Source organism: Saccopteryx bilineata, chromosome 1 (genome assembly GCF_036850765.1).
Source record: "Saccopteryx bilineata isolate mSacBil1 chromosome 1, mSacBil1_pri_phased_curated, whole genome shotgun sequence".
Taxonomy (NCBI): domain Eukaryota; kingdom Metazoa; phylum Chordata; class Mammalia; order Chiroptera; family Emballonuridae; genus Saccopteryx; species Saccopteryx bilineata.
In genome coordinates, this window is record NC_089490.1 from 333,107,795 (window position 1) to 333,127,584 (window position 19,790).

The window sequence follows — 19,790 nt, forward strand, 5'->3', positions numbered from 1 at the left end:
GTGGCACTTCATTATAAATGCGCCGATATTCACATTGCACTTTGGTCACGGATTTGAATTTAGTGAGCCACAGAACACATTGAACTTTCCTCTGTACCGTCCACATCTCGAATGGCATGGCCATGGGCTGCTTCACTGCATACACAGTGTTACATCATCATCTGTACATGCGCACATGCTGCCACATCATCCTACAGAAACTGGGAGGGTTTCCATTTCATTTGGTACAGATTTCACATTTCTATCATCTTTTGTTTCTTTCCTGGGACCAGCCAAAAGTGCACCACAACTTTATGGACACACTAGATATCTTCAGAAACTTTCAACCTAAAGCAGCAGAATATACATTCTTTTCAAGTACTCATGGTACATTCTCTAGGATAGACCACATGTTAGGGCACAAAAGCGGTTTCAAAAAATTTAAAAGATTGATATCATATCAAGCATTTTCTCTGATCACAATGGCATGAAAACAGAAATCAAGCACAACAGAAAAACTAAAAAATACTCAAACACTTGGAAACTAAATACCATGTTATTAAATAATGAATGGGGGCCCTGGCCGGTTGGCTCAGTGGTAGAGCGTCGGCCTGGCGTGCAGAAGTCCCAGGTTCGATTCCCGGCCAGGGAACACAGGAGAAGCACCCATTTGCTTCTCCACCCCTCCCCCTCCTTCCTCTCTGTCTCTCTCTTCCCCTCCCGCAGCGAGGCTCCATTGGAGCAAAGATGGCCCGGGTGCTGGGGATGGCTCCTTGGCCTCTGCCCCAGGCACTAGAGTGGCTCTGGTCGCAACAGAGCAACGCCCCGGAGGGGCAGAGCATCACCCCCTGGTGGGCAGAGCGTCGCCCCCTGGTGGGCGTGCCGGGTGGATCCCGGTCGGGCGCATGCAGGAGTCTGTCTGACTGTCTATCCCCATTTCCAGCTTCAGAAAAATACAAAAAAAAAAATAATAATAATAATAATAATAATGATGAATGGGTTAACAATGAGATCAAAGAAGAAATAAAAAAATTCCTAGAAATGAATGATAATGTGCATACAACAACTCAAAATTTATGGGACACAGAAAAAGCAGTCCTGAGAGGGAAGTTCACAACATTACAGGCATTCCTTAAAAAGCTAGAAAAAGCTCAAATAAATAACTTAACCCTGCATCTAAAAGAACTAGAAAAACAACAGCAAGTAAATCCCAGAGGTAGTAGAAGGAAGGAAATAATAAAGATCAGAGCGGAAATAAATGACATAGAGGCTAAAGAAACAATACTGAGGATCAATGAAACCAGGAGTTGGTTCTTTGAAAAGGTAAACAAGATCAATAAACCTTTAACCACACTCACCAAGAAAAAAAGAGAGAGGACTCAAATAAATAAAATTACAAATTAGAGTAGAGAAATAACAACTGACACAACAGAAATACAAAGGATTATAAGAGAATACTATGAAGAAATGTATGCCAAAAAATTAGACAACCTAGATGAAATGGACAAATTCCTTGAAATATATAATCTTTTAAAAATCAACCTGGAAGAATCAGAAAACCTAAACAGACTGATTACAACAAGATTGAAACAGTAATCAAACAAACAAAAGTCCTGGGCCTGATGGCTTCACGAATGAATTCTACCAAATATTCAAAGAAGAACTAACTCCTATCCTTCTCAAGATATTTCAAAAAATTCAAGAGGAAGGAAGACTTCTAGCTCCTTGTATGAGGCCAGCATAATTCTGATTCCAAAACCAGGCAAAGACAACACAAAGAAAGAAAACTATAGGCCAATATCACTCATAAATTTAGATGCTAAAATTCTCAAAAAAAATTAGCAAAATGGATCCAGCAATATATAAAAAATATCATACACAATGATCAAGTGGGATTTATTCAGGGGAGGTGAGGCTCGTACAATTTACACAAATCAATCAATGTGATTCATTACATAAACAAAAGGAAGGAGAAAAACCACAAGATAATTTCAATAGATAGAAAAAAAGCATTTGATAAAATCCAGCATCCATTCATGATCAAAACTCTCAGCAAAGTGGGAATATAGGGAACATACCTCAACATGATAAAGGCCATCTATGACAGACTCACAGCCAACATCATTCTCAATGGACAAAAGTTAAAAAGCAATCCCCTTAAGATCAGGAACAAGGCAGGGGTGCTCCCTTTCACCACTCTTATTCAACATAGTTCTGGAAGTCCTAGCCACAGCAATCAGACAAGAAGAAGAAATAAAAGGCATCCAAATTGGAAAAGAAGAAGTAAAATTATCATTATTTGCAAATGATATGGTATGCTATATAGAAAATCCTAAAGTCTCAGGAAACTACTAGACCTGATAAATGAATTCAGCAAGGTGGCAGAATATAAAATTAATACTTAGAAATCAGAGGTATTTGTATATACCAACAACGAACTGTCAGGAAAAAAAATTAAGGAAACAATCCCCTTCACTATTGCAACAAAAAAAATAAAGTACCTAGGAGTAAATTTAACTGAGGAGATTAAAGACTTGTACTCAAAAAATTATAAAACATTGATAAAAGAAATCAAGGAAGATACAAACAAGTGGAAGCATATACTGTGCTCTTGCTTAGGAAGAATAAACATCATTAAAATGTCTATATTAGCCTGACCAGGTGGTGGCGCAGTGGATAAAGCAATGGACTGGGATGCAGAGGACCCACGTTCGAGACCCCGAGGTCGCCAGCTTGAGCGCAGGCTCATCTGGTTTGAGCAAAAGCCTACCAGCTTGAACCCAAGGTCACTGGCTCCAGCAAGGGGTTACTCAGTCTGCTGAAGGCACATATGAGAAAGCAATCAATGAACAACTAAGGTGTTGCAACGCGCAATGAAAAACTAATGATTGATGCTTCTCATCTCTCTCCATTTCTGTCTGTCTGTCCCTGTCTATCCCTCTCTCTGACTCACTCTCTGTCTCTGTGAAAAATAAATAAATAATTCCGTGAGAGCCATACACAACCCATGTACATTATGCATTATCTAATAAAAATCTGTTGTCCCGGAGAACAGCTGTGATTGGCTCCAGCCACCTACAACCATGAACATGAGCGGTAGGAAATGAATGGATTATAATACATTAGAATGTTTTATATTTTTAACATTATTTTTTTTATTAAAGATCTGTCTGCAAGCCAGATGCAGCCATCAAAAGAGCCACATCTGGCTCGTGAGCCATAGGTTCCCGACTCCTGGTATATAACCAGCCTCTGAGATATATTTGGTGTTGCACGATTTGGGTCAGATATGCCGTGTTAGTCATATGTGGTCAGCATATCAATAAATCTCCTCCTTTTAATAAAACCCTTCAAAATTCATCTGGACTTGTGTCTCTATGTAAACCCAGAAATGAGGTACGGTACTTTACAACACCATAATCAAGAAGACCAATTATATCGAGTATTGGCAAAATGTTGACAAACTGGACTCTGTACAATGACATTGTGAATGTCTAATGGTACAAACACTTTTCTTAAAAATTTACTCATATGTTGTTGGTCAAATAAGTTTGTAAATATGATATATATGTTTGCTTGCTTACAGTTTGCATTGGATGTGGGGGACAGGCTGTAAGCAGGCAGGGTCCTTATAGCCTAAGGCAGGGGTCCCCAAACTTTTTACACAGGGGGCCAGTTCACTGTCACTCAGACCATTGGAGGGCCGGACTATAAAAAAAACTATGAACAAATCCCTATGCACACTGCACATATCTTATTTTAAAGTAAAAAAACAAAACAGGAACAAATACAATATTTAAAATAAAGAACAAGTAAATTTAAATCAACAAACTGACCAGTATTTCAATGGGAACTATGCTCCTCTCACTGACCACCAATGAAAGAGGTACCCCTTCCGGAAGTGCGGTGGGGGCCGGATAAATGGCCTCAGGGGGCCACATGCAGCCCGCGGGCCGTAGTTTGGGGACCCCTGGCCTAAGGCTTAGTTTTAAGACTAAGCTTTTCCCCACACTCTTGACTGTTGCATGATAGGGGGTGGTGCACTCTTATGAGGAATCCCATTATGCCTCAGATAAGTGACTTTGTATCAGAGACTTCCTTGTTTGTATACTGGATTAAAGGTTTTGATTTCTACACAATAAAATGGGGCAGACTGGGAGCTTGCTCTCTCTTGGTTCCTGAGATTAGCATTAGAGGGGAGAGCAGAGAAAGGCCACGTGGAGGAGAGAAGTAACCAAGATGGCAGAATGCTGAAGGAGAAGCCAGTTTGTGAAGAGTTTGTGCAGAGAGAAGAAGATGGGGAACAGAAGTGAATAAGGCTGGTAAGGTAGAAACCTTTGATTCTAAGAAACTCAGATAAGTCAGTGGCTTTGGGAGCCCTGAATGGAAAGGGAAATGTTTTCCCACTGTGTGTATTTCTTGTCCACCGGGTACAAGTTAGGATTAAAGCTAATGCCCACCAGTTCTTGGCTCCGTTGTTTCATTACCGTCTGTCCGAATCAAATACGAACCTGCAAGAGCCAGGAGGCTGTGGCTACTGGCTTTACACATGTCCTAGCAATTTTACTATCAGATATCATCCCAAGAGACATCTAAACATGTCAACATAAAGACTTTTATGCAAATACTTACAGAAGTATGCACAACAGCCAAAAACTAAAGATAATTAACAATCCAAATGTTCCTTAACTAGTTAATAAACAAAATATTATCCATACAATAGAATACTATTCAGTTATGAAAAAAGAAAACTGATAAGTATCCTAAGTGAAAGAAGTCAGATACAAAAATTTACATACGGTATAATTCTATATATATACAATTTTCAGAAAAAGCAAACCTATACATGGTGATATAATAAAGAATATATCTGGTCTTTGTTTCCAGTTGCCAGTATACAGCTCCAAAAATCCTTGAAATTTCCTGAGTGAAAGGAATGTCTGTTATGCTAATGAAGTAATCCATGGTAATAGCTTTAGGATCAAGGCTCATCACCAGAATAATCAACCACATCCTTAATATAAATCCTCTTTTCTGATCTGCCTCATCCCTACTCAACTACCACAAGCAATACTTGTCTCTACATAGCAAACTCTCTTAAGTACACAATCAAGAGTTTAAAAAAAAAAAAGTACAAATAAAATGGTAATGATTATACATACATGTGCAAATAAAATTAAATTTATTTGGTAACTGAAAATGTTTAAATTACTTGCTGCTGACCTTATACAAAATTCCTTTACTATGCTTTATATACAAAGAAATATTTTCTATATATCGTAAGACTTTATTTTTAAGTACAGCCTGCATTTTCTAGTGCATTCAACCACATTTAGCTATAAAAACCAAAGTAAACAAGTTTAAGTTCAGTGAGCAGTTGGTGGATGGGAAGTAGTTGGGGCTGGCCTTAGCCATGTGGAAATAATTGCTTTCCTGGCCTAACGCTCTTTGTATTAGGATCAAAACAAATTGATGTTATCTTAAGAACCCTTCCAATTTCTGAAAAATAATATCTAAGTGTTCCACAGTTAGCCAGATATTGTCCAGATACTGTTTATTTTGTTTAAGCACCAAATTGTGGCACATTTATTTTTGTATTTAAATCAAAAGAGTTACTATTAAAGAAAATAAGGGCATTTCAAAAGATAATTATCTCATATAGTAAGGCACATAGAGTGTTGGTATAGATAAGACCACCAAGCTTAAACATTGAGATCTGATCCTTTAAAAACCTCACCCTGGCCCTTGGCCTTCTTTGTCTACACCAGAATTTTCCAAATAAACTCAGTTTGGTCACCAGGAGTATGAAATCCCACAGCACATAACATGATGAGCCATGTAAAGCAGATTTAGTGACAAAGGTAAAATATTTCAGCAAGAATAAAATACACATTCTGAAGCTCAATGTTCTATAATGTAATTCTGGCATGGACTCTAAATTTTCTCAGGACCTGCCAAAAGGTAACATGTTGTTCCAATTCACAGAACTGGAAAACTGAAAGAAGTATACCAAGATGTTGTTTAGACCAGTCTTCTGCCTCAGTAGTTCAACATCTATACCATCCACATGGATGGCTATTAAGAAAAATAACTTTTTTAAAATGAGCAAGGTAGCAACTTCTTTGAAGCCAATTTTAATGTTTCATCACCCTGAAATAATTACCAACAGCTCAAATTTTCTCAGAGATAACTTCCCCTTCCTTAGAAACAGGTTTGCAACTTCCTTGTATATACCTTGCTGGTTATAATTCCCTAGGCCTTCATCTTTCTGTTTAAATATTTTTCCATACTAATTTCTTCACTCCTTCTCTGGATACCAACTGTGTTTTGTTTTGTTTTTTAAAAAAAGCTATGTTCTACCTTCTGCTTGAGAAGAAAAACATCATAACTTTTCTGGGCTAAATTCTAATAGATTATTTGTATGGCTTCTCAATAAACATACAATATGGAAATCACTCCCAGAAGAGAAAAACAATAGAAGAGTTATTTGAGAGCAATCACAGTTGTGAAAATTCTTTTTTCTTTTTCCTTAGATGATATGGGTAAGCTGTAGAAAACTAACCAAGTTAAAAAAAAAAAGAGTATATTTTTTGGCAATGTAGAAGTGTAAATTATCTTAATATTTTCTTCCTGTTAAAATATACTACATAATTCAGAGGTCTTACTGCAGAAGAGATAATCCAGTTTTTCTTGACAGGATCAACTAAACCACAGCCTGCATTTCTAAAAAGTCAATGTCTTACCATTCTCAGTGGGACTTTCGCACAAAGAAATCTCACACTTATCAGAAGAACTAAGTTTTCATTGCATAATGACTTAATCCTTTTTATATAGAATTCTTGTGTTTGTGTCAGTTTTTCTATAACATTCCTCCCTGCTACGTTTATTCCATATGTGAAAACAAAACCATGATCAGCAGAATCTGGCTGAGCAGTATACTTCAAGCATCTAACTAAACATATACGCTGTTTATGTTACTGAGCTATTAGCACTAGTCAGCAGATGGCACTGGCAATAATATATGCTATCTTAATTCCCATGGGAAGAATGATCGTTCAAAAGTACCAATAACACTGCTATTAACATTGCTATTGACCCCCAAAATACCTAAAGTCTGTCTTTCACTACCAAATCTCAGTTCACACAGTTACCTATATTAAGCACAACCCCAGATCTCCATATAGTCTAATATAAAAATAAAAACCTTCACCATATTTAAATAAAAAGTAGTTACTATTCAGTATAGGTTAAACTCTAAAATGCTTACTTTGTGCCAGACATTGTGCTAACACTTTACATATATTATAGAATCTGTTTCTCACAAAACAATGCACAAAGTGAATGTTTTTATCTCATTTACCGAAGACACTGAGTGGCAAGATTTAAGTGGCAGGTTATGGACTCAGCCACTAGAATATAAAGCTTCCTAAGAGCAGAAACCAGTTTAGTTTGATTTACAGTTAAAACCCAGAACGAGTATACTATCTGGCACTCAACTGGAAAACTGAAAGAAGAAAGAAAAGGGAAGGGACACTAAATCTGCTTTCAGCACCATGGATCACCTCTGCTTTTAAGATGCTCTCAGTAAATATTGGCTCATTCGATTAGATTTTACAAGTCACTAGTTACTGGCATTTTACCAGCCACCAAGCCTCAGAAACTTCACTATCTGAAATACCAATAGTTTACCTATTAAAGACATGTATTTCCCAATGTGATATTAAAAGAGAAATAGTAAAATTAATAATAACTTTGAAAAAAAGTATGCTATTTAAAAACATAACGGTATAAAAGTTTTTTTCTAGTTTTCAAAAAGAAGAAAATATTTTAAGTATTATATTAAATTGAATATAATTTTAATATAATTTCAACAAGGTTGGAAATGTATCTCAATATCTGAATAAACAACTTCATGATGGAGACAGACAAGAGTATGATGACAAGAGGGAAAGGGGGATAAGAGGAGGTAGAAGAGGGTCAAAGGGGATAAATGACAATGGAAAGAGACTTGACAATGGATGGCAAACACACAATATACAGATGATGTATTATAGAATTATATACTTGAAACCTATATAATTTTATTAACCAATGGGCACTCCAATAAATTCAGCAAAAAATTAAAAAAATAAAAATTAGGCCCTGGCCGGTTGGCTCAGCAGTAGAGCGTCGGCCTGGCGTGCAGAAGTACCAGGTTCAATTCCCAGCCAGGGCACATAGAAGAAGCACCCATTTGCTTCTCCACCCCCACCCCCTCCTTCCTCTCTGTCTCTCTCTTCCCCTCCCACAGCCAAGGCTCCATTGGAGCAAAGATGGCCCGGACGCTGGGGATGGCTCCTTGGCCTCTGCCCCAGGCGCTAGAGTGGCTCTGGTTGCAACAGAGTGACGCCCCGGAGGGGCAGAGCATTGCCCCCTGGTGGGCAGAGTGTCGCGGCGTGCCGGGTGGATCCCGGTCGGGTGCATGCGGGAGTCTGTCTGACTGTCTCTCCCCATTTCCAGCTTAATTAAAAGAAAAAAAAATTAATTGCTAATTTAAAAAATTAGGCCTTTGCCAGTTGGCTCAGCAGTAGAGTGTTGGCCCAGCTGGGAATCAAGCCCAGCAAGTCCCAGGTTTGATTCCCAGTCAAGGCACAAAGGAGAAGCGATCATCTGCTTCTCCATTCCTCCCCCTACCCTCTATCCCTCTCTTTCTTCCTCTCCCACAGCCTGGGCTCAAATGGTTCAAAGTTGGCCCTGGGCATTGAGGATGGCTCCATGGCCTCACCTCAGGTGCTATAATAACTCAGTTGCCAAGCAACAGAGCAGCAGCCCAGTCAGGCAAAGCACTGCCTGGTAGGAGGCTTTGGGATGGATCCTGGTCAAGGCACATGCAGGAATCTGTCTCTGTCTTTCCAGCTCTCACTAAATTTAAAAATAAAAAATTAACTTTGTAAATAAGAGTGAATATCAAATATACAAATTTCAGCCTCCAAATATTCCTTAATTCATGAAAAAATTTCATGTCAAAAATATATTATTTATTGATTTTGAAATAATATAGTCCTAGTATTTATATGTATACTTATAAATATTAAATCAGAGTAATATTTGCCACATAAGTTCTTTCTAAATAAATCTGTTACCATTCACCTAACACATACACACTGGAATCTTTATTCTATACCATGCAGTTGTTACTTATCATATACTAGATAAGTGCTAGCTAACCCTAAAGAAACAGAAACCCATAACAAAGAGATCTCATCCACATTTTAGCAATCACATTAAAATTAAATACAGTATTCTGTACATCTTATTTAAAACATGTTCCAGGAAGGTAAAAAAGGTTTCCGTTCCAACAAAACATGCAGAATACTTAATACCATGAAGTAACGTAAAACAAACAAATAGAAAAGTAGATAGTGTGTCACATCCTATATCCATCTTGCCCAAACAGCAACAATCCATTCTACTGGTTTCTATTTTATATACAAAATGTTTAAATACACTTCAAACTTCTTTGCTATTTCTTTGTGTGTCTTGTCCTCCTCAAATTGCGCATTCCTTGAGTTCAAAATGAAGACATTAAACTAAAATATACCTCTCTAAAACAGTACTTTACATCAGTGGCTAAGCATAAAATCAGTGGATGTTTTAATACATTTAGATACTGGAGCTCTAAACTAAAACTAATGGATGAAGTCTTTGTGGATGGAGGCCTCACACCTACAGTTTTACAGGGTTCCATGTTCAATTCTCATGCACAGTCAAGGCACAGAAAAAGAAAGGGTATATAAAGCTGCCTACAAGAACAAAATGTTTAGCTGTATAGGATCTTAAAGATCATCTAGTCCACTGCTTTTCTAAAGTATGAAGCTGAAGTTGTGAAAAGTGAGGTAATTATCCAAGATCACTTAGCTAGTCAAGCCAGGAAGAGAACCCAGGCCACTGGGCATGCAGATTACACTTCCCACCACGCAAGGCTGGCTACTTCACTCAGGAGGAAAATAAAGTAACTCTTGATTTTACCACAAGTTTACTCAATATCATAAGCATTGATATAGCAAATTCTCAGGAAATGTAATAAAAAAACCCTACTCTTTCTTCAACTTCAAATATCACCTTTGCGAGGAATGATGATAAAACTATCTAAAATGGAAAGTTGTCTTGACGTAAAAATGAACTAATTATAAAGTGTCTGGGAAAGGCACTCAGCAAATGCTACTTCCCTTCAACACCACATCCTCTACCCCTTTCCTTTTCGATTCTACATCAAGATACGTCTCCTTAACTCTCAACAGTGCTCCTTTTTATATTGTTTCTCCTAACTGGCAATGCCTTTGGGCCTCTCTGCTTCAGTTATGCTCATAAATGTCTTCAAGGCCCAGTTTAAGATGCACCTCCTAAGAAATCTTCTGAACTAACTTAACCCTAATATAATTACTTGTTTTTTTCCTTCATTACTTATATAACTTGTACTTTTAAACCATACACTTGCTCATCTTCTTTTGAGGCTTTGTAATGGTAATAACTTCCTAGTTGCATTGTACATATTTGTTTTCTTCCATAATCAGAACTAAATTATTAATGTGCTAGAATATAAGCTCCCCAAAGGTAAGGATATTGGTTTATTTTGCTTATTGATGGATCACCTAAAACAATGCTGGAAACATGGAAGGCACCCAATAAATACTTGCTGAATGAACAGGCAAGGATTATTTCTCCTTCCAATAATGAATTTCCCCAAAATTTCAAATGTAATGCTAGATACATACCTTGTTTCCCCCAAAATAAGACAGTGTCTTATACTAACTTTTGCTCCTAAAGACAAGCTAGGTCTTATGTTCAGGGGATGTCTTATTTTTCCATGAGCAAGAATTCACATTTATTGTTGAACAAAAAATCAACATTTATTAATATACTGTAGTCATGTCATCACAAACATCAGCATAACCAGCCAAACTCTGAATTACATCAAGAATTTCTTGTGACTCTATTTCCATGTACAACAATCTACCATGTTTCCCCAAAATTAAGTCGTGTTAGAAGCGCTAGGTCTTATTTTCAGGGGAAGCCTTATCTTTATAAGCTTGAAAAAAATTATACTAGGTCTTATTTTCGGTGGATATCTTATTTTCTGGGAAAACAGGGTAGTTGTAAAAATTAAACTTTTTGAAAAAATGAAAATAAATATGCCTGATATTTTAGAAATTCATAAAATTTAAAAACTTAATAGCTATAATAGATGAATCAACTTACCAGCTCTAGAAAGTCATTTAGCTTCTTCATTACACTCATTGATTCCTTGTTATTACTGTCAAAACTGAATAGTGTCAGCTGATAAACAGAAGCCAAAGGATTTAATTAAGACCTAGAGTTTAGCCTGACCGGGTGGTGGCGCAGTGGATAGAGCGTCTGACTGGGATGTGGAGGACCCAGGTTCAAGTCCTCGAGGTTGCCAGCTTGAGCGCAGGCTCATCTGGTTTGAGCAAAGCTCACCAGCTTGAACCCAAGGTCTCTGGCTCGAGCAAGGGGTTACTTGGTCTACTGACAGCCCACGGTCAAGGCACATATGAGAAAGCAATCAATGAACAACTAAGGTGTTGCAACGAAAAAACAAAAACTGATGACTGATGCATCTCATCTCTCCATTCCTGTCTGTCCCTGTCTATCCTTCTCTCTGACTCTATGTCTCTGAAAACAAACAACCTAGAGTTTAAGATCCTACCTTCTTGTGGTAAAAAATTACTAAACTTTGTTCTCAGTCAAAACTTTGCTCTCTAATGCCGGTGTCGCCTCTGGCTCACCAGCATAGAGAAAAGAGGGGTAAGTAAAGAGGTCTCTACACCATGTCTCCTACAAACCAACTGCCCACAATTCAACCCCTGGGAAAGCATCTAGGAAGCAACTGGCTACCAAAGATGCTCACAAGAGTGCGCCCTCTACTGGAGGAGTGAACAAATCTCATTGTTACAGGCTTAGTACCATGGCACGTTATAAAATTAGACTTTTCAGAAGTCTACCTAACTTTTGATTTCCAAACTTCTATTCCACTGTCTGGTACAGGAAATTGTTCAGGACTTCAAATCAAATCTGCACTTCCAGAGTGCAGGTCTTGGTGCTTTGCAGGAGGCAAGAGAGGCCTATCTGGTCAGTCTTTTTGAAAACATCAATCTGTGTGCTATCCATGGCAAATATGAAGCAACTGCCAAAAAACATCCGGCTAGCACCCCACATACATGCAAAACATGCTTAAAAATCCACTATGACGGGAAACATTTCCTTCTTTAAAAAATAAAACATTTCTCTTCCTTCTATTATTGGTAGTTCTGAAGGTTAGATTCTTTTTTCCCATGGGGTCAAAAGGTACTTAAAAATATGACTGGAAGTGGAACATAGGGTATGGAAATCAAGTTTTGGTAGTTTTCCCACTTTTACTTGTGTGTGAAATTTTTTTTTATATAAATGCGGAAAAATAAAGCATTAATGCAAGTCAAAATGTTACAGTAAACAAGTTTCAGCAATTCAACTTGTTATAACAATTACAAATAAACTTGTTAAATATTTCTGGACCATGCCAGCATTCAGATTTTTTTACAAGTAAATTTCTTATTGGTGCAACTAAATAAGCATTTTTACAGTGGTCGGCAAACTCATTAGTCAACAGAGCCAAATATCAACAGTACAACAATTGAAATTTCTTTTGAGCCCTGGCCGGTTGGCTCAGCGGTAGAGCGTCGGCCTAGCGTGCGGAAGACCCGGGTTCGATTCCGGCCAGGGCACATAGGAGAAGCGCCCATTTGCTTCTCCACCCCTCCACCGCGCTTTCCCTCTCTGTCTCTCTCTTCCCCTCCCGCAGCCAAGGCTCCGTTGGAGCAAAGATGGCCCGGGCGCTGGGGATGGCTCTGTGGCCTCTGCCCCAGGCGCTAGAGTGGCTCTGGTCGCAACATGGTGACGCCCAGGATGGGCAGAGCATCGCCCCCTGGTGGGCAGAGCTTCGCCCCTGGTGGGCGTGCCGGGTAGATCCCGGTCGGGCGCATGCGGGAGTCTGTCTGGCTGTCTCTCCCTGTTTCCAGCTTCAGAAAAATGAAAAAAAAAAAAAAATTTCTTTTGAGAAACAAATTTTTTAAACTTAAACTATAGAGATAGGTACATTCCTTATCAAAGTAGTGCCCGCACGTGGTATTTTGTGGAAGAGCCACACTTAAGGGGCCAAAGAGCTGCATGTGGCTCGCAAGCCGCAGTTTTCCGACCACTGGTAGAGCAGATCCCTTCCATTCACTATACTTTTCTAAGTGAGTTGTCCTACATGCAAGTACCTTTCTTCTTTTTTCTTTTTCCTTTTTAAGTGAGAGGAGGGGAGACAGTAAGACAGACTCCCACATACACCCCAACCAGGATCCATCTGGCAATCTCTGTCTAGGACAGATGCTCAAATCAACCAAGCTATTTTTAGTGCCTGAGGCTGACTTGCTTTGACCAACCAAGCTATCCTTAGCACCCAGGGCCAATAGTCAAACCACTCAAGCCACTGGCTGCAGGAAGGGAAGAGGGGGAAGAGAGAGAAGGAGAGAAGGGAAAGAAGGGGGAGAGGAAAAGGGAAAGAAGGGGGAGAGGAAAAGGGAAAGAAGGGGGAAAGGAAAAGGGAAAGAAGGGGGAAAGGAAAAGGGAAAGAAGGGGGAGATGAAAAGGAAAAGAAGGAGGAGAGGAAAAGGGAGAGAAGGGGGAGAAGAAAAGGGAGAAAAGCAGATAGTCACTTCTCTTGTGTGCCCTGACCAGAATCAAGCCCAGGATGTCCATATGCTGCGCTGACGCTCTATCCACTGAGCCGGCCAAGGATGAAAGTATGTATTTTTAATGTTGTCTATGTTCAGTGCTATTCACATAAGTTTGCTATTGAAATACATTAGGCCCTGGCCCTTTGGCTCAGTGGTGGAGCGTCGGCCTGGCGTGCGGAAGTCCTGGGTTCGATTACCGGCCAGGGCACACAGGAGAAGCGCCCATCTGCTTCTCCACCCCTCCTCCTCTCCTTCCTCTCTGTCTCTCTCTTCCCCTCCTGCAGCCAAGGTTCCAATGGAGAAAAAAGATGGCCCGGGCACTGGGGATGGCTCCTTGGCCTCTGCCCCAGGCGCTAGAATGGCTCTGGTCGCGGCAGAGCATCGCCCCCTGGTGGGTGTGCCGGATGGATCCCGGTCGGGCACATGTGGGAGTCTGACTGCCTTCCAGTTTCCAGCTTCAGAAAAACACACACACAAAAAGAAAGAAAGAAAGAAAGAAATACATTAAACTGTAATAATAATAACAATAATAATAATAATCTAATGAGAAACAATAATTTCTGGCTTACTCAGGTCTCAAATAATGTAAAAAAAATGAATAATTTTCAAAATACATAAATTTAAGAGAGTAACTTTATCTTTTTAACAAAGTACTTGTTTCACCCTGTACATAAATTCTTGAAAAGCTGTAAAGAGAATCATAGCTTTCCTAAAGAAATTATAAAAGTATAATTTTTGAGACAAGCACATTCAATAACTATTTATTGGCAGTGATGATTTTACAAGTTAATCCCCAATACAGAAAATAAACACATTTTAAATTTTTCTACCCAGAAAATTACCTGTTTTCTAGCTTATATAACTTAATCAATATACAAAAATTCAACTAGACCATTTACAGGACTGTACCAAGAGCACATCAACATGGGTAGCCATTTAGTCACAAAACAGAAATGTGAAGGGTTAAGGGATAGTGTTTTTTCTATTCATTTTAAGTCATACATCACTCCACATATAATAAAATATAATAGTGATAATTAGAATGCATTAAAAAATCTGGCTGACTACATAATCTCAGAGTTTTAGCTGCCATGCTATTTTTCAGTTGTCAAACTATAGGACAACTGAACAATTAGAAAACTCTAGTCTAAGTAAGTGAATTACATTGAAAGAAATTACATTGTATAGTGGAATGAATGGGCTTTGGAGTCACACACTGGGGTTCAAATCCCAGCTCTCCCATTTCTTGGGTGTTTGATCATAGGTAATTAACTTCTCTGAGCTTCAGTATCTATAAAATGGGCATAAGAGTTATTTCTTTGCAGGGATGTGATAAAGATTTTAAAAGATAGTATATCACTTCTTTGCTTAAACCTTCCAATGATTCATTATAATTTATAAAGTAAGTTTCAAACTCTTTCAAAACCTAGCTTCTTACTTTCAGAGAGAGGAACCATGTTTTCTGGTTTCAACATTTCTTAAAATGTAAAAGCAAAAATGTCCAGTTAGATGGACAAAATGTAGGCTTTAGAGACAAAATACAGGGAAGGATAGACTGCCAAAGTTCCCTGTCATCCTGCATCCAGGTAACAAATTTACTAGAAGACTTATTTTTGTAATTTGGATTTACCAGTCCTTATTCCTCCTACCTGATAGCATTGTCATGGGGTTATTTATTAACCCTTGCTTAACAGATAATTTTGCACTAATGGGATAGAGCAATGTTTTAAATGACCTAGGACAGGTAAACTCCTTGTCACTCTCCTCCCCTTAGTATATCAAAAATTTTCTATTATGATAGAGATGTTGATTTCAGCCTCTGTTTTAAATATCCATTATATTGCTAATCTTTTAGTTTGTCTCATACTTCCCAAAGAATTCTCCATTATTACCTTGATACTAAAATTTAGCACATTCCAAGTAGAATCTGAACTTCGGGTACCTCCAGACTTCACCAAAACTAAGCATTTCTGTTCCCTCCAGGTTCTTCTTCAAGCACTGATATAATTGTTTTCTCCAGCAGAGAATAAGCTCCTCCAAAGGCAGGAGCCACACATTATATAGCACTTAGCTCACCATCATTGCAATGTGTGTATGCTGCTTATATATACATATTCAATAATATATTTGTTTTGTCCTAATTCTCTACTTTCCAAAGTCAAATAATTAAAACTAATTAATGGCCTATCCTATCTACCATTTACTGAATATTTGCTGTATGTCATCTGTGTTTTTAAACTATAAAATATTGCCACATATTATCAACTCTAAAATACTACAGACACAAGAAAACTCACAATTTAAGGGGTATTAAAATATGAAAAGTAGCAAATGGTGACTATGAAGTGCCACTGATTAGAAGACACATTCCAGTTTTAGGGATCTTAAAATATAAGGGGGGAAAATGAGCATCTTTCAATCTCATTTTAGAAACTGAAGGTCACAGAGTGCTTAAATACTTTGTCCAACATGAATACCTTTTAATCAGGTAAGTCTCTTGTAGCAGTTTGGGGGTTAATATGAATCAAAAGCCAGCTGCTTTAATTAGTTCACCACCATTAAGTAAAATATGTACATATCCAATATGTGCTGGTATATTCAAAAGATTTCTCAAAAAACTGCCATGCATACATTTTTCCAACCTTCTTATTACAGAATATAAAGGTCAAAACATTCACTCCCCTCATGAGAAAATACATAGTAATTACTAAAATATAAAATTCATTTTGACACATTCTAGGTAGTAACTATGTCTGACTGTATTAATGGAAATGTTTTCTTTTCTTTAAATGGTACCACATACACATGCAGTTTGTTAAGAATACAAGGGGTCACCTAAGTCTTTTTCATACAAAAACGTTACAAATTAATATAAAGTGATTTGTCATTTAAGAGTATATGATTTGCAAATGACTACATTTTCACCTAACAAGCAGATATATCAACCAATAAGGGTTATAAAGCAAATTGGTAATTACGCTGGTAATAATTTTGAGTGGAAATTTTTTTCAGATGGCAGAATATTTTTAAAAACTGGTACAACTTTTACAAAAGTCAAAACTTAGACTCTGTATCTTAATTAAGCCTCAAATACCAGAATAGCAGACTAATTTCCATTTCTCTATCTCCCCTTTCCTTCTTCTTATCCTCCACCCCTCTCATTCTATCTGTCTTTTTCTGTAATAAATGTCAACATTTTAAATTATTTTATCCTAAGAAAAAGTACTGGAACTGTAGAACATAAAATAGAAAGAAAAGAAAAAGTATGAAATTATTTTCATTATAAATATAAATATTTGCAGAAGTTGTTATTAAATAAGATGTCATTTCCTTTCTAAGTATAAAACAATTGATAACCAAAGATTAAAAGGCTCAGCAATTCTTTTTCAGCCAAGATCATGTTCCAATATGACTGAATTATTTAAAATAGGTTTTTAGGTCAGACTCACTTAATATTATGCACAACAGGCATTTCTCAATCTTTTTTCCATAAAGCATCATAGAATTTATCACACTTTAAAACAGCATTCTATGAATTAAGAAATAATAATTTTATCAAAATTATCATCTTACTTCTCCATTTCTTAACGTTGTGATGGCTCCTCTTGCTACAGCCATTCTAAATAATGTTTCTGTGGCCTGTGAATTAAAAAAAAAAAAAGCAAAAAAATATCATCTATAATGTGTATTTAACGGTAGGTCCCACTCCAAAATGTAAAAAACATTTCTAGCAACTTCGAGACAAGTATCAATAAGGCACAGTAGGAGCTACAAACTTTAAATTACACTCCAGGAATATCACTTTCAGAAAGAACTTTTTAATATATCAAGAATTCAAACTAATTATTATCAAAGTTTATTTTGATTTGCTGGTATTTTTCAGAGTGATAGTTTCTGTGATATTCAATAAAGAGTACCAAGACCATTCAAATGGAGAAAGGAACGTCTTTTAATAAATGGTGCTGGGAATATTGGATATTCACATGCAAAAGAGTGAAGATGAACCCTTACTTTATACAATATACAAAAATTAACTTAAAAGGGATGAAAACCCAGAATGTAAGAGCTAAAACTATAAAACTCTTATAAGAAAATATGAGGTAAAAGCTCCATGACCCAGTGTCTGGTAAGGACGTTCCTGGGAGTTGTCTTCTTGTATACTCACAGGGCAGAGAGCAAACAGAAACAAGCTCTCTCTGGACTGTTATAAGGGTATTAAATCCCATTCATGAGGGGAAAGCCCTTATGACCTTATCTAATCCGAATTATCTCTAAATGCCCCATTCCTAATACCATCACATTGGGGAATAAGGTTTTAAACTTCAGGTGAACAGAATATTCAGACCACAGCAGAATTTCAGTCCTATTCAGATGGGCCAAGTACAATACAAAGGCCAGTAACTAAAATCATGCTTGGTTTGATACAAGGAGGATACAATACATTCAAGGAGGAGTAAGACGACCCGTGAGGCTGAAAGGGAAAGACTGTATGAGTATTTTTGGAAAAGAGAGGATGCAAGTTCATCTGTTAAAAATATGCTCTAATTTTTAAATCTAGCATTACAGAAATGCATTACCAACCTTCAATAATTGAATATAAACTGAAACAATGCTCTACTAACCAAAAATCTTAAGAATTATTATATAACAAAAAAAAAAAAAAAGAAAAATTTAAATTTAAAAGTTGAATGCACATCTCAAGAAACCCAAGGAGTAGGAGATGGAAAACCGGGAGAAACCATAAGGAAATAGATGTATATGTGCAAAATCAGTGTAACATTGTTTATTTAGATATAAGAAAGTAAATAACAGAAGAAACAATAAAAGGGGTGCGAGTGGCTGCCTCTGGGTTGCCTCTGTGGAAATCAGGCACTGGAGGACAAGAGGTAGAGTACAGTCCTTACTCCTTTTCTACTAGCTTTGCAGCATACTATTTGACTGTTTAAACTACATGTGAATTCTTGGTCAAAACTTTTTTTTAACTGATAAAGAAATAAGGAATCATAAGTGTCTAATTTCACAAAGAGGTCAAATACATCACAATTTTAACCGTGGTGCATATAAAAAAATAGTAGAAAGGTGAAGGGATTAAACAAAAAAGAATGAAAAAAACCACTCATAGACAAACAACAGCATGGTGATTACCAGAGCGAGAGAGAGGTGGGGGAGGTAGAAGAGGGCACAGGGGAAAACGGTCATGAGAGGAGCCCTGACTGGGGAGGTGAACACACGATGCAATATACAGATGATGCATTTTAGAACTGTACTTCTGAAACCTATATAATTTTATTAACAAATGTCACCCTGATAACTTCATAAAAATTTGAAAATACACATATAGTTGAGGACTGAATCAGAGGACATAGAGGCAAACAGTGTAAGTAAACAAAAAAGAATGGCAGTAAAGGTAAAAAAAAATTTAAAAATGAGGTCCCGGACAGTTAGCTCAGTCAGTTAAGAGCCTCATCCTGAAATAAGACTGAGGCTTCAATTCCCAGTCAGGGCACACCTGGGAAACAACTAAGGAATGCACGACTGAGTAGAACAACATACGAATGCTTCCCTTTCCCTGCCCCTCTCTCTCTTTCCTCTTTCTGTCTCAAAACAATAAAATTAAAATTAAGCCCTGGCCAGATAGCTTGTTTGGTTAAAGTGTTGTTCCAGAGCGCAAAAAGCACAGAGGTTGCTGATTCGATTCCCAGGTTAGGAAACGTACAGGAGCAGCTAGATGTTCCTGTCCCTCTCTCCCTGCCTCTCTCTCAAAAAATAAAAATACTGACCTGTGGTGGTGCAGTGGATAAAGCGTCGACCTGGAATGCTGAGGTCGCCGGTTCAAAACCCTGGGCTTGCCTGGTCAAGGCACATATGGGAGTTGATGCTTCCTGCTCCTCCCCCTGTTCTCTCTCTATCTCTCCATTTCTCTCTCTCTCTCCCCTCTCTCTCTAATAAAAATGAATAAATAAAATCTAAAAAAAAAAACACAAAAAATAAAAAGGTGAAAAATGAGATGGAGTTGTTAGAAAGAGCAAAGTTGAGAGAAAACTGGTAACAGGA

General features: G+C 37.6%; 1 protein-coding gene across 3 annotated transcripts in view; it reads right to left on the minus strand.

Moving 5' to 3' along the window:
* Positions 1 to 19,790, minus strand: part of TMEM135 (transmembrane protein 135) — a 368,866-nt gene that overhangs the window by 146,203 nt on the left and 202,873 nt on the right. For 2 of the 3 annotated variants that reach the window (XM_066248597.1, XM_066248595.1), the window contains one exon: positions 17,310 to 17,375. The exons of the other annotated variant lie outside the window; for it this stretch is intronic. In XM_066248597.1, coding sequence (XP_066104694.1) covers positions 17,310 to 17,375 — 66 coding nt within the window. The remainder of the gene's footprint in view (positions 1 to 17,309; positions 17,376 to 19,790) is intronic. 3 annotated transcript variants of the gene reach the window in all.